The sequence below is a fragment of the Nasonia vitripennis genome, assembly GCF_009193385.2.
Source record: "Nasonia vitripennis strain AsymCx chromosome 4 unlocalized genomic scaffold, Nvit_psr_1.1 chr4_random0005, whole genome shotgun sequence".
NCBI lineage: Eukaryota > Metazoa > Arthropoda > Insecta > Hymenoptera > Pteromalidae > Nasonia > Nasonia vitripennis.
In genome coordinates, this window is record NW_022279640.1 from 648,098 (window position 1) to 662,525 (window position 14,428).

General features: G+C 33.7%; 2 protein-coding genes across 12 annotated transcripts in view; one reads left to right on the forward strand and one right to left on the reverse strand.

The window, feature by feature from the left end:
• Positions 1-965: 965 nt before the first annotated feature.
• The window catches only part of LOC100679775 (multiple coagulation factor deficiency protein 2 homolog), a 230,935-nt gene continuing 217,472 nt past the window's right edge, over positions 966-14,428 (forward strand). For 3 of the 10 annotated variants that reach the window (XR_004345279.1, XM_032601943.1, XM_032601939.1), the window contains exon 1: positions 7,324-7,432. Coding sequence is in view for 7 of the 10 variants with exons in the window: in XM_032601941.1 (XP_032457832.1) it covers positions 7,630-7,642; positions 8,698-8,906 (222 nt within the window). In the remaining 3 variants the exon portion in view is untranslated. The other 7 variants (XM_032601941.1, XM_032601945.1, XM_032601944.1 and 4 more) reach the window with 7 other exon arrangements.
• On the reverse strand, positions 1,047-7,298 carry LOC116738449. Of its 2 annotated transcripts, XR_004227362.1 has the most exons (5): positions 7,218-7,298; positions 6,838-6,884; positions 2,280-2,496; positions 1,882-2,209; positions 1,047-1,628 (listed from the first exon to the last, which is right to left on the reverse strand). XR_004227362.1 is itself a non-coding variant. In XM_031928304.1 (4 exons), exons 1-4 carry the CDS (start codon positions 7,225-7,227, stop codon positions 2,145-2,147), a joined length of 339 nt encoding a protein of 112 aa, XP_031784164.1. In that variant the 5' UTR covers positions 7,228-7,298; the 3' UTR covers positions 1,047-2,144. The 2 variants fall into 2 exon arrangements, 1 of the variants encoding a protein (XP_031784164.1); XM_031928304.1 differs by having other exon boundaries at positions 1,047-2,209.

The following is a 14,428-nucleotide window of genomic DNA, read 5'->3' on the forward strand; positions in this document are numbered from 1 at the left end:
GCAAGACGTGAAGACACCGGCCGATTAAGGCAAGAATCATAGCCCGGCCGATGAAGGCAAGACGTGAAGACACCGGCCGATTAAGGCAAGAATCATAGCCCGGCCGATGAAGGCAAGACGTGAAGACACCGGCCGATTAAGGCAAGAATCATAGCCCGGCCGATGAAGGCAAGACGTGAAGACACCGGCCGATTAAGGCAAGAATCATAGCCCGGCCGATGAAGGCAAGACGTGAAGACACCGGCAGATTCTGGCTGCAGGACATTGAGATGACCTTCAGTGCCGCAACCGAACATACCATTCTGAACGTAAAATTTACCGCTCTTTCCATTCCCGCAATAAAAGAATGGGGTTCCTATTAAAAAAACCAAAGTTGACCTTCAAATGACCTTGAAAAACGCGTTCAAGGTCAAATCCAAGGTCACCATCGGGTTGTCCCCTCGATATCCTACAACTTTGGTCTCTACCAATTTTTTTAATTTGGCGTTGCTAGAGGAATTACGTAGGCGGGGTTTCATTCTGGCTGCATGACCTTGCGATGATCTTCAGTGCCGCAACCGAACATACCATTCTGAACGTAAATTTTACGCTCTTTCCATTCCCGCAATAAAAGAATGGGGTTCCTATTAAAAAAACCAAAGTTGACCTTCAAATGACCTTGAAAAACGCGTTCAAAGTCAAATCCAAGGTCACCATCGGGTTGCCCCTTCGATATCCTACAACTTTGGTCTCTACCATTTTCTCGATTGTGGCTGTCCCTGACGAGTTATGAGCGGTGCCCGTTTAAATTGGGTCACCCTGTATATATATATATATATATATATATATATATATATATATATATATATATATATATATATATATATATATATATATATACTACACACGCATATACACACATGTGTAGTGCACATCTCTATGACGGCGACACGACGACGGCCGTCGGTACGATCCGTCCGAAAAACATCAGCCGTCATGCAGCCAATGAGAGAAGTAGTAGGTCTGTCGCTATAGCGTATTACCAAGAAGTAAAATAAGACATTGCATTTGGTTTGTTCTAAGCAATATTATTTTTATTTAAGGCTTGGCTTTTTATACAAATATATTTCACATATACCTTTATTCCTATTATAGATACCAAAAAATGCTAGTCTCCAAAATCTCAAGTAAAAGAGTAAAGGAGACTCCGTCAAAACTATTAGTCACTGCTTCGTCGTCAGACTCTGATTGTACCAAAAAACCATCGATTAAAACAGTAGATCAGAAATCAAAGTATTTTGTAGCTTGATTTTTTTCTAATTAAGGCTTTTAACGTGCAATTTTTTTATATTACAGGTCATGAGTCAAAACTCAGTACAACATATGGTCAAGCAGAAATTAAGTCAGCTCAACACCAAATCATTTACAAGTGTAAGATATATATTATACACATACATATGTTAATCATTTTTTTTTTGTCATACTTACATTTTTTTTTTTAAACACACAGTGTAACTATATGCAAAGTATTAATTATTTGCTGTTGCAATAGCAAAACACTGTTTTTCTGTTCCATATAACTTTTTGAATAAAGCTTGCAATGAAAAACCAAGACCAGAGCGCCATAGTGTTGAGTTAAGTGAATCATTCTACCGAAAAAAAATACCAATCAGACTTTTGGTTTTTGTAAAAGTTATGAAATACGAGCGGGTGTTTACGCGTGTTTAGGCGATTACAGCGCCAACTTCAAATACCAATTTTATTTATTAACTTTTTTTTAATTTGAAATTGCATCAATATTATGAGCAGAGCGCCATAGGTTTGAGATAAGTGAATCATTCTACCGAAAGAAAATGTCAATACGGCTTTTAGTTTTATTTTGGCATTTGAAATACTAAATACCTCGTGGCGGATTTGATAAGCTATAGCTCCCACCTCCCCTTAAGCAACTCTCTTTCTGCCTTTCTATATGTCACACACATTATTTTAGTTCCTTTCAGAGATTTTTCTCAATAAAATAAACTGTACACTGTAGTGTATACGTATATATGCATGCTTGTAATATATGCATGCATTATTTTTCAGAACTTGATTAAGGATTTATAAGCACAGTTTATATTTTTTATATTACGCAGATAATAACTATATCTCGTCATATCAACAACTCAATTTTTGTCATCTTCCGTTGTTACGGGAGTATACTCATTTTCCACCCGGAATTTATAAAATGCTAAAAAATAATTGTTATGTAAATAAATCATAAAAGGCTGTTGAATTTAATATTGAGTTTTATATAATACCTTCACAGACAGCTAATTTTACGGGGTCTAATGTACCACATTGTTCTTTTCCGACTCCATTTCTTCTGCTTTTGAAGCCTGTTTTAGTACTTGATAGTAGTTTCTCCATTGTAAAAACTAACGTCGTAATGTTGGTTGCTGCTTGAGGTGTCGTTGATTTGTTTATGAATCCAGTGTACTCATTTTCTGATACCCACATATCATGACCTATATGATACTGTAAACAAAAACAATAAGTACATGAATTAAACAGGTACTTTAACGAAACTGATAAGGCCACCGTAAACCCAATATTGATGAAAATCAGGGTTAAACCCTACTGAAAAAAATCAGATGACAATCAACTGATAATCAGCTGATAAGCATGCCAAAACGTCAGCTGATTATCAGGTGATTTCGGCTCAGTATTTTTAATAAAGCTGATAGTTATAAATATGCGTTTATGTGAGATAAAATGTTGATCATAATCAGTTGATAATCAGGTGATAATCATTCAAAATTTGTAACCTTTAATATATTTATTATAAGTTGTTTAAAATAAGTAAAATTTATAAATTTCAAATAATGAGGGCCAGTACTGGTGGTACCATCAGGATGATAACACGAAAACTCTAGCTGTGAGCTCCAAAATTTTTATTTTTTAACAATTAAAAAAAATTAGTTTAAATTAAATTATTGAAAAACAAAAATATCTCACATAAACGCATATTTATAACTATCAGCTTTATTAAAAATACTGAGCCGAAATCACCTGATAATCAGCTGACGTTTTGTCAGATTTTAGACCCTGTAAAATTAGCTGTCTGTGAAGGTATTATATAAAACTCAATATTAAATTCAACAGCCTTTTATGATTTATTTACATAACAATTATTTTTTAGCATTTTATAAATTCTGGATGGAAATTGAGTATACTCCCGTAACAACCAAAGATGCCAAAAATTGAGTTGTTGATATGTATAGTTATTATGCAGGTAGAAAAATTGCAGATCTTAAAAAGACACCTTCGACAAAGACTTTGGTGCGCAAACCAAAGAAAAGAACGATTATCAGTAAAAAGAAGATTCAAAAAGAAAAAGAAGCAATTGATTCTGATAAAGAAGGTTCGAATAGCAATCAAAATTCTGAAGACAGTGATGAGAGAAACGAAGAAAAAAATGATCACGATAATAACGACAGAACGACTAACAGTAAAAACAATATTGAAAATGAAAATTATATTATTGATGATGAAAAAGAAGGTTCGGATAGTGATGATGAAGAAAGTACTGGGAGAAATGATGATAAATATGATGACAATAATTCACCAAATGACTACGATCAAGTGTTTGCCAGTTATGAAAAGAAAATTAATTAGCAAGAACAAGATATTAAAGATGATGGCAGTACGACACATGACGAAATTGAAAATGAGATATCTAACTAATTGTAAGAAGTTCAAGCGGCTGATTCGTTATTTATAAATTTGGATGACTTCACAGAGGATGTAAAGTATTTAGATTAGTCACCGACATTAAGTCCTGTATCTTTTGTGCTTGATGATGGTATTGGTGAATAATCATGTGTAAACGACAGATTTACACATGGCGTATTAAGTATAGAAAAAACGTTCTAAATGTGTTCTGCATTTTATAATTTATAAGATAATGTTTATCAAAAGACTGTTAACTAGTCGATAAAGTTCTAAAGTATTTCGTTTCATTTGTAACATTGTAAGAGGTAAAAAGCTGCCTCTTGCAATATTTAAATATTTATTCTTTTCGTAGTAAGAAAAATTATTTTACGTTTTAAATGTGTTCTGCGTGACATCATTTCCTACAGAGAAATCTACAGAGAAATCTGCAGACTTTCTTTGTGCGGGTTAAATAATATAGAGCAAGAGACTATGGACTAGTCCATAAAATTCTAAAGAATTTATTTTCATTTGTAAGATCACATACTCAAGCAGGCAGTTGGTTGCAGTTGACATAATTTTTAAGAAATATTGTTGATCAAAGAGACTATAAATCTATTCCATAAAGTATTTTGCCACATAATTCATAATATTGTAAAAGTTTATAAACAAGCAGTTGTTTGCTATTTATTTTCATAGTTAAAACCGATTATTTAACGTTAGTAAATATGGTTCCAAAGTATTTTGATTACTCGTTACACTCCTAATGGCGTGCAAAAATTTTGTTTTTGCACATGGATTTGCGTCCGCAAAATATCCTTTTCCCGCACGCTAACGAGCTTATGAGGTAATGAATTCTTTAAATAATGAATTCTTTTAATTTTATTAACTGTAAGGTTTCGATTAAAACCGATTTTAGCAGATTCGTTCCTGCTAGCCAATGTATTCCGATTAAAATACATTTTACAAAATAAAACATTCCTAATTAAATCTAATTTGTATTGATGTATCCCAATTTAAACTGATTTAAACAGATATACGAGGCAATGTTATACATTAATCGGTTATAATTGTGATTCTTAAACGGAAGTATTCCGATTAAAAAAGGATAAACGAATTATAACCTATTAAAACCGATTACATCCGATATCTAAGCCCTGTAGTTTTTTTTTCTGAAATTTATTTTAATAGGATTTAATAGGGTACATCATTTTATGTAGGAGAATTTCCGATTAAGATACACAATTAGAATGTATTATTTTTTTCTTAATCAGATTTAATAAGTTATTTTTACCAGGGTCTAGACAGTACACTTTGTTTTAATTAAACCTTCTTCGTTTGTTGCAAGACGCCCTTGGCCCATAGAATCATATTTTATATACTGGAAAGCTTCTAAACAAAAATTTGTTTTTTTTTACTACTCAGTGCCTTGTTTAAATAATATTTTGCCTGAGGATTATACGAGCCACTACAAATATTTAGTGTTGGCTATATATACCTTGTGTCAGGCAGGGATTAATTTAGCAGAAAAATGTATGCATGAATTTTCAAGTAGATTCGAAGAATTGTACGGTGTTAAACATATGACTTGTAATGTACACAGTTTACGCCATTTGGCCGAGTTAGTACGTCGCTTAGGTCCCTTATGGACTACTTCTTGTGCTGCATAGGAAAACGTCAACGGACAAATAAAAGCTCTAGTTTATAGTATTAGAAAGTCCGAATTACAAATCATATCATATTTAATTTAAGGTGTCTCTCCGGTCAAATTTCGACCAAAAAATCGAAAAATGTGTTATTGCTTAAAAGTATAGTTAAAAGCATTTTATAGCACAGTGTGGCTAAAATCCGCTGTTAAGTCACGCCTATCTGTGACTAAATTAGTTCTTTTTTGCACCGTGTTCATCACACTCACTACGCTCGTGCGCTAACCTCACGGTGCAAATAAGGACTACTTTAGTCACGAATAGGCGAGACTTGCGGACTTTAGCAGTCTGTGCTATAAAATTTTATACGATTTTAGTACAATTAACAGATAAATAAAAAAAAAATATATTTTGACCAGGGAGCCACCTTAAATATCTATACTAAGGTTCACATTTTGAAACATGAATGGCTCAGAGAAAATAGTGACGCTTATCATTTTTGCGAAATGTTCTTATCGATTTATAAACAAATTGAAACTTCCATTTATGCAGTCGGCAAGATTTCCAAACTCACAGCTGTACAAGCTGAAGAATTTCGATCAAAATACACTTTACAGGGAACAAAAAATTTTTTATTTAAGAAATACAAAAATAAATTGTTATTTACTTCAGTAACGGCTCAAAATAATAAAAAAACAGAATCATATTTCGTCTTATATACAAGTAATTCTGTGCTAAATTTTGAAAGTGTTCAAATGTATATACACGTCACAAACTGCAACTGCAAAATATTATGCGAATGCCGTGGAAAAAATGATGCAATTATTAATAAGTATAAGACAATAAATTCATTTTCTCTAAATATACCGTAAGGTATATTAAAGCATATGCATGAATCTATAAAATCATATCGAATGTTAAGTGTGATAGACGTCAAAAACTTAAAAAATGTTTGTTTTCACATTAAATATGATAATCTGAGTTACTTATGCGAATATGTAAACATATTGGAACGCCAATATTTAAACATTTTCTATAAATATATCCATAATATATTGCACAGACACCAGCAAGATTGTCCTTGTCGAAAATCTACCAATATATTGGATAATGCATAACCAATGTGCTCCTAATACATTAGGAGTCAAATGACGTATCCAATATAAACATAATATTTGGCCAACAGTTAAATTTTTATTTAGGTCGGAAATATTAGCAATATATTGGAGAAGCATGACCAAGTGTAACTTAGCCGAAATTTCACTAATACACTGGGCATTGTTGCTACAATATATTTACAATGTATCAACGATTGATATATCTAATATATTGACAATATCTAACCAATATTTTCGATTTTTACGTGTGTACTGCTCTTTTACTACTTAAAGCTAGCTGCGAAATTTACTAAGTTACAAGTGTCAAATTTGCATAAAAAACTTATTAGCCAATATTTTATGATCAGACCCATCTATATGACTTCAAAAGTATTTTAATTAAAAAATTTAGAAATCTTTACGAAAATAGCCTCTGAGTGGTTTTGGTGGAAAGTACATCCCTGCAGATCTACAAATCATTAAAAATAGGCAAAAATTGCCGAGAACTCAAACTTTGACCAGCTATAACTTAAGCCAAGTGATGGGTTGAAAATTTTATTGGAAGTCAGGTACACCATGTAGAATATATATATATATATGAATTTTGAAAGATTCTATCTATTAATTTTCTGCGATAAATTTATACGAAATAAAAATTAAAGTACCATTTATATAAAAAATAAATAAGAATAAGTATCAAATTTTGGGAGACTTAACTCTTACAAGGGTTAACTCTCCCATATTTGATACTTATTCTTATTTTAGTAAACATGAAGAGCAAAAAGTATAATTTTTATATTACACATTAACATTTTTCAAAATTTCAATTTGGCCAAAATTGTATATATATATTGATCTACATTGAACTGTAACTAAAAAATACAGGGAGACTTTTAGCGCAACTTTGCTTCTACGCATGCTTGCTCTACACAAATTAGTCAATAACTAGGAAGATACCTTTCTGTTGGCGTGTACTACAAATATTTAGATACTTAATTTTTGTTAATATCTATAGTGGTAAGTAAAAGTATAGACGATTAAATATGTTTCACTTAAATTCTTTTATTCAATAAATTTGATTTATATAGTAAAACATTTTCTAACGTGAAATTATTTGTCAAGTTGCATTGCCAATGAGAAAAATTATAAAGAAAATATTGATCTCAAATTAAAAAAATTGCTAAAAAACCTATTAATGATGAGATATATGTGTTATGAAGAATTATGGTAGGTTTTAATAATTTTTGTTATTACAATGACAGAAAGCGCTATACCATATTAGAACCTTATTATATACTACACAACTAAATGTCGTGTATAGTAAAATGACATTATAGTGAAAGTTAAATCTATAATTGTATCAATTCAAATTTTAATACCATACAGATTTTACTGGTTATCATACCGGTAATTTTTACCTTAATTATTATTTTACGTTATCATCTTTCGTCTCATTTTGAGGTTATGTTACATCGTAATGGTGAGTTTATAATAAGGTAAAAGAGAGTACTGTGACAGCTTTATAGGTTGATATTATGTATACGATGAAAAACAAAAAGTCGTGATTATACCGTAATTTAAGTATTAGTTAGAAGTAAAGCCTTAAGTAAATTCTAACTTATTTTTTTAATCAATAGATTTATCTTCACAGACAAAAATAACCTTTGAATAAAACGAATTTAAACCTCATAAGTAAGGAAGGTTTATTAAAAGGACCGCGCAGTTAGCAAAATAATTTTATATGAAACTAGATTTACATTCAATGAAAAAAAAAAAAAAACAACATCAAAATCACTGCAGTAGACGCCAGTTCACATAGCACATTATCTTCCGGCATTAAGATTGCTTCGTCAGATTTATCAGATTAAAAAATAACACCGGATACTATCCAAAAATATTGTTATAAAGCGTAATGTTAGTTTTTGTATTGCATTTCCGATAGTTAATACGTATTTTGTAGCATTATTTCTAGAGGACTACTTGTAATGTTGTGTCAATATTATAAAATATTAGTGTAAAACATTAAATTGAAGCAATTAAAATAAGTACTTTTAAGGGCTCTCATGCCTGTTTCGGAAGGCATGGGAGCCCTTGAAAATGCTTATTTAATTGTTTTAATTTAATCTCATATAACACCCAATCTAGCAGGGTCACGTAGATACCTCACTAAGTTGATTAAATATATATATATATTTATAAAAACGATTACAAACTAATGTGTCACGTAATTTACCGATTAGCTGTACATTTAAAAAATAAACAGTGTATATTCTTTAAGGAAGGATCAGAAGGAGAGTTGATTAATAAAAACTTAAACACAACTTTGACTGCATGGTTTAAACTCAATGCAAACGATCCGCAAGCTAGACAGTACTTGTATGTTGATATACCATATTTTTACGTTTTCAATGAAAAAACAAAGAAATGGACACCAAGAAAAAGAGTTTGGAAGCCAATTATAAGTAGAATGTACTTTGTAAATCCGAAATTTGTAAGTCCGTCCAACAATGATATAACTTTACTTCTAACAGAATTATTATCAACCATCAGTGATATAATTATGGAAATTTATTGAGATTGCTTTGATAATAATAATGCCAATAAACTTTGCGAAAGAGTAATTTTAGCGCCGAAAAACAATGATGCACTTAAAATTAATAATAATATTTCAAATAGGATGCAAGGCGATGTAAGAGAGTATCTAAGTGCAGATTCATGCGAAGATGATAATAAAGAGATGTTACCAATAGAATTTTTAAATTCACTTACGCCAAATGGCCTTACCGCCTCATAAGTTACGTTTAAAAGTAGGTGCTGTAATTATTTTGCTGAGAAATTTAAATTTAAATGATGATCTCTGTAATGGTTCTCGATTAATAATAAGGAAAATGATGCGATTCAGTATACAGGTAGAAATAATTAGCGGTAAACAATTTGGTAAAGTTGTTTTAATACCACGGATTGATTTGACTTCTTCAAAAGAAGAAATTCCTTTTGAAATAACAAGACAACAGTTTCCAGTACGGTTAGGATCTCATGAAAATCTTCAAATTACAAGGCCAAACATTTAAAAACGTTAGTGTCTATTTACCAAATCCAGTTATCATTCATAGTCAATTATATATAGCATTATCTCAAGTAATGTTATAACAAAAATTTAACAATTTTACTTTAAAAAAGTTCAAGTTTCGAGGATAAAAGTAAAAACAATGATTATTGAAATAAGATATGTACTAAAAATATCGCTGATGAACACACATACCCTGTTGAAAATAATGACGTCATTTTATGACGTCATTGACTGACGTCATTAAATGACGTTAAACTACAAATTGGAACCTTTTATGACGTCAGTATTTTCAACAGGTTGTACTTATAAATACTTCAAAATTGATGAAATGGTTGCCTATATAGGTGCTACCATCCGGATGGTAGTACGAAAAATGGGGGCTAACGCCAAAAAATATTGTTTTTTAATTATTGTTTGTTTAGTAAAATTATTATAATTATTAATTTCTTGAACATTAGCCCCCATTTTTCGAACTACCATCCGGATGGTAGCACCTATATAGGCAACCATTTTATCAATTTTGTAGTATTTAAGAGTATAAGTATTTAGAAGTACAACCTGTTAAAAATAATGACGTCATAAAAGGTTCCAATTTGTAGTTTAACGTCATTTAATGACGTAATTTAACGTCATTTAATGGTACTTGGATACTTGGGTTTTTCCCGGCTGCACACAAATTCTACGATAGGGCCGTTGTCCGCCGTATACCGATCCCGATCGGTGTACCTGCGTGCGTTCTTAATGGCTATTTCTTCGGACTGCCTAATTGCGCTGTCCGGACGCTCGCCTGCTCTTAAGCTCTACGGAAAATATAATTTGTTTTGTCACGCAGCTGCGTAGCTATTTTATTTCATTTAAATTTTTATTATTTTCTTATTTAACCTATGACGTAACAAGTATGAGAAGCAGACTAATCGTTCGGAACACTGCGCATGTTGTGTAAATATACATGCTTTCCAGTTGTTTATCAATGACATCCGCACATGCGCAAAAATATGTATAAATAGCGTGAATTGGTTCCAGGACTCATTCTGCTCCGACCTCTAGAAGCGATAATATCGGTGAATCCCATTATTTTGATTATTAAAATTATCTGGAATATACTTTCATAGTTATTTGCTTGAATTTATTCCACTATCAGAAGCAGACTAAACGTTCGGAAGACTGCGCAAGTTGAGTTTATATAAATACTTTACTGTTTTTTATCAATGAACTTATATTAAATTTTCCTCTAATTATTCTACTCTGACCTGTACAAGCGATATGTATGCGTTAAGATTGGTAAATCATAGTCATAGATAATTTAGTATTAGAAACAGAAACGTTTTGAAGTCTGCGCATGTTATCATTTACATTATTTCTCATTTGAAGTGTGTTTAATAATTTTAATAACTACAACTTTGTGCATATATTAACTTTATGAGTTTCAATGGAGGGACACTGTTCGCTTTGGCAATCGGTGAGACGGATCTGAAATCGTTACCTATAAGTCAATGCTATTGCACAAGGTTGTTAATTAATTGATGATTTAAATGAGAATTAATATAATAGAGAGGTCACTCTAATTTATAAAAAAAATTATGAACTCGGAAAACCGGAGGACCTTAGAACCGGAGGACCGGAGAAACGGAGGACCGGAGAACCGGAGAAACAGAGAACGCCAAAATGGATTTCTCTTTAATATAAAAGGGGATTTCAATATTTGAAGCAACTTTCAATTACGATGATTTCTTTGTAGGTACAGTAGTTTGTGAAATATTTTTAAAAAACCATGAATTCGCCGTTATTATTGTCTATAGTTATGATTGACTGAAAGAAAAAAAATAGAATCAGAGAGGCGAAAAATTATTTTTTTTCGCAAAATTGATTTTCAAACTTAATTATTTTACAAACGATCAACTTTCTTAATAAAATCTACTTCTACTGTTATATTAAAGTGCTTAATATCCCCGTATGCCGTGACATTTTTTTTTTCGAATAATTTAATATCTAGGATATAATTTTGGGCCTTACAATTTTTGAGCCTTAAACTTTTTAGGCCTTAAAATTTTTGGGTCTCAAACATTTTTGGGCCTTAATAAATTCGGGTTATTTAAATATTCCTGTGTGCCGTGAAGCCATTCATATCTATTCTCAATAACTGACATATTTATATCTATTAGTATAATTCTTATCTCATTTGAATTTATTAAAGTTATAACGGTGTGCTGGATGCAGTTGTTCAGTTTCCAGTTCCGCTATAATCAAGGTCCGTAGACCTCGTTACTATCGAGGAAGAGAGTCGTCGGGATAGCACCTAGTGCTGAACAGGTTCCGGCCAGGCCAGTTATGCTACGATCTCGTACATATGCGAGACGTAAGCCCGCGGAGGCGGCTGGGTCGGTGATGGAGCGAGGTACAAGTGTACGCGTAGGAACACGCAAAATAACGACTACCGAGATTGTTGAGGGACTGTCACAGCGTTTATTGACAAACTATATACAGGGCTTGCATGCGAGCAAGCGAGGTCGCAGGTACGAGGGAGGATAAGGAGAGCCCTGGCGAGTGTAGCGTGAGAGAGAGAGAGAGAGAGAGCTGGCGCTTACAGTTAGCCGGTATCGCCCTGATGTTCGCTGTCAGCAGTCGGAACCCCGTCGGTGCAGTTCCGGATGCGGTAGCGAGACGCAATGTCGTATACGCACGCACACTCACACACTTCAACTTTCACTCTCTTAACAGCTATCTCCCGAAAGTACTGAGCGCCTCGCGAGGAGTCAGTTCAAAGGTCGGATCGTATCTGGCGGCACGCGTCTCAGTCGCGTGTCGCCGAATTTTCTCTCTCTCTCCCCCTCTCTCCGCCTCTCTCGTGTCGTCCAGCGGCTCTCCCCGCCTTGCCAGCGCTGGTACCTGTAACAGTGTGGATTTAGTACAAGTCTTTCTTCTCGCGGCATGCTGAGCTTATGACGTGCTAATATCGCCCGTCATAAAGTCCTATAAACTGTGTAACGACATATACTTAAGGGTAACAATTTTAGACCCGTCTCAACGATTGCCGAAGCGAACAGCGCCCCTACACTGAAACCCATAAAGTCGACAGTCACAACAAAGTTGTAGCACAAAATGTTCGACTGAAAAACTATATACAAGACCAAAGCTAATATGACAATACAAAGCAAAATAAAAATTAAAGATCTTCAAATTTCAAAGGCCAGAGCAGACTGAGCAATCAAAACAATTTCCCCGGCTATCTATACATATTGGTACGCATGCGCGGACTGCATCCCTGTTAGCAGCGTTACCGAAAAAGTACCTCCCTAGCGAAAAAAATTATGTGATCAATCGCATGATAAATCACTTGATTTCTCACGTGATAATTTGACGTGATATATTACGTGATATATCACGTGAGAAATCAAATGATTTATCACGTGAGAAATCGAGCGATTTATCACGCGATTAATCATGTGATTAATCACGTGATTTTTTCGCCAGGACCTTGCCTAACCCCTTTGTGTAGCTCAAACCCACCGATCTTATCCTTCCCTATCTTAATTTCACTCCTTGTTCCTGTATATAACTCTTCGACCGTATTCCTTACTCTGACTCCTAACCCTAGTTTCCCCATCATCTTCCACACCTCTCTTCTATTCACCTTATCGAAACCCGCTCTCATATCCGCAAATAATACGTAGTCTTTACCTCCTTTCTTTTTCAACTCTGTTTCTATTGCTTTGCTCAAAATGTTAATCGCGTCCGCCGTGCCTCTCCCTTTTTTGAAGCCCATTTGGGTATCGTCTAGCATCTCTTTTCCCTCTATCTCTCTTTCTATCTTTTCCCTTATTATTGCCGCGTATGATTTGTAGCCTGTGTCCATAAGATTTATCTCTCTGTAATTCTTTAAGACATCCCTCTTACCCTTCTTGAATAACAGGGTTATTAGTCCTGTTTTCCATTCCTCTGGTATGTTTCTTTCTTTCCAGGTTATCCAGAATCTTAGTTATTTCTTCTATTACCTGATCCTCTTCGTATATCCATACCTCGTTTTGTTGCCCGTCTTCACCTGACGCCTTTCCCTTCCCTTCTTCATTTTCCTTATTGCTTTTCTCACCTCGTTTTCGGTAATGTGCTATTCTTCTCCTGTATTCTCTCCATCATCCTCTGTCCCTTGTTCGATTGTTTTCTCCTCTTTATTTTTTCTTCCTCCCCCAGCTGTTCTTAGAAATGTTTTATCCATTCTTTATTTTTTATCGCACTGCTACATCTTATTCTCCTCTTTGTTCTTCTACATTTTACCACTTCCCAGAATTTTCTCCTAGTTTTGTCTTCTCCCGCTCCTCTTATCCTCTTTTCCATTTTCGCCTCCTTTTTTTTCACTTATACTCCCTATTTTCTTTTCGCTTTGATATGCTCTTTCCTTCCTGCTGCTTTCATTATAGCCTTACCTAGCTTCCTTACCTCAGCTTTTTTGTTTCTGCATTCCTCGTCCCACCACGTATTTTTCTTTGCTTTCTTGCCGTTTTCCTTTTTCTTTCTGATTGCTTTTTCTAGTTTTCGTCTCAGCTCTGATCATTCCTTTGCCTCTTCTCCCTTTTTCAGTTCTTCTCGGAATTGTTCTATTGACTTTTCTGTCCATACTGCCTTTTCTGTACTTTTTTCCTCCTTTTTTTCGATTTTTCAATTCGTTATGCTCGTCTCTATCTCCACTGCGTTATGATCCGATTCCAACCTGTAATTAATATTCATTTATAGCACAGTGTGGCTAAAATCCGCTGTTAAGTTACGCCTATCTGTGACTAAAGTAGTCCTTTTTTATACTCGCTACGCTCGTACCCTAACCTCGCGGTGCAAATAAGGACTACTTTAGTCACGAATAGGCGAGACTTGCGGATTTTAGCAGTCTGTGCTATAAAATTTTATACAATACTCTTGACTTAAATGGTTCAGTTTTACACGGTGCTTAGCGC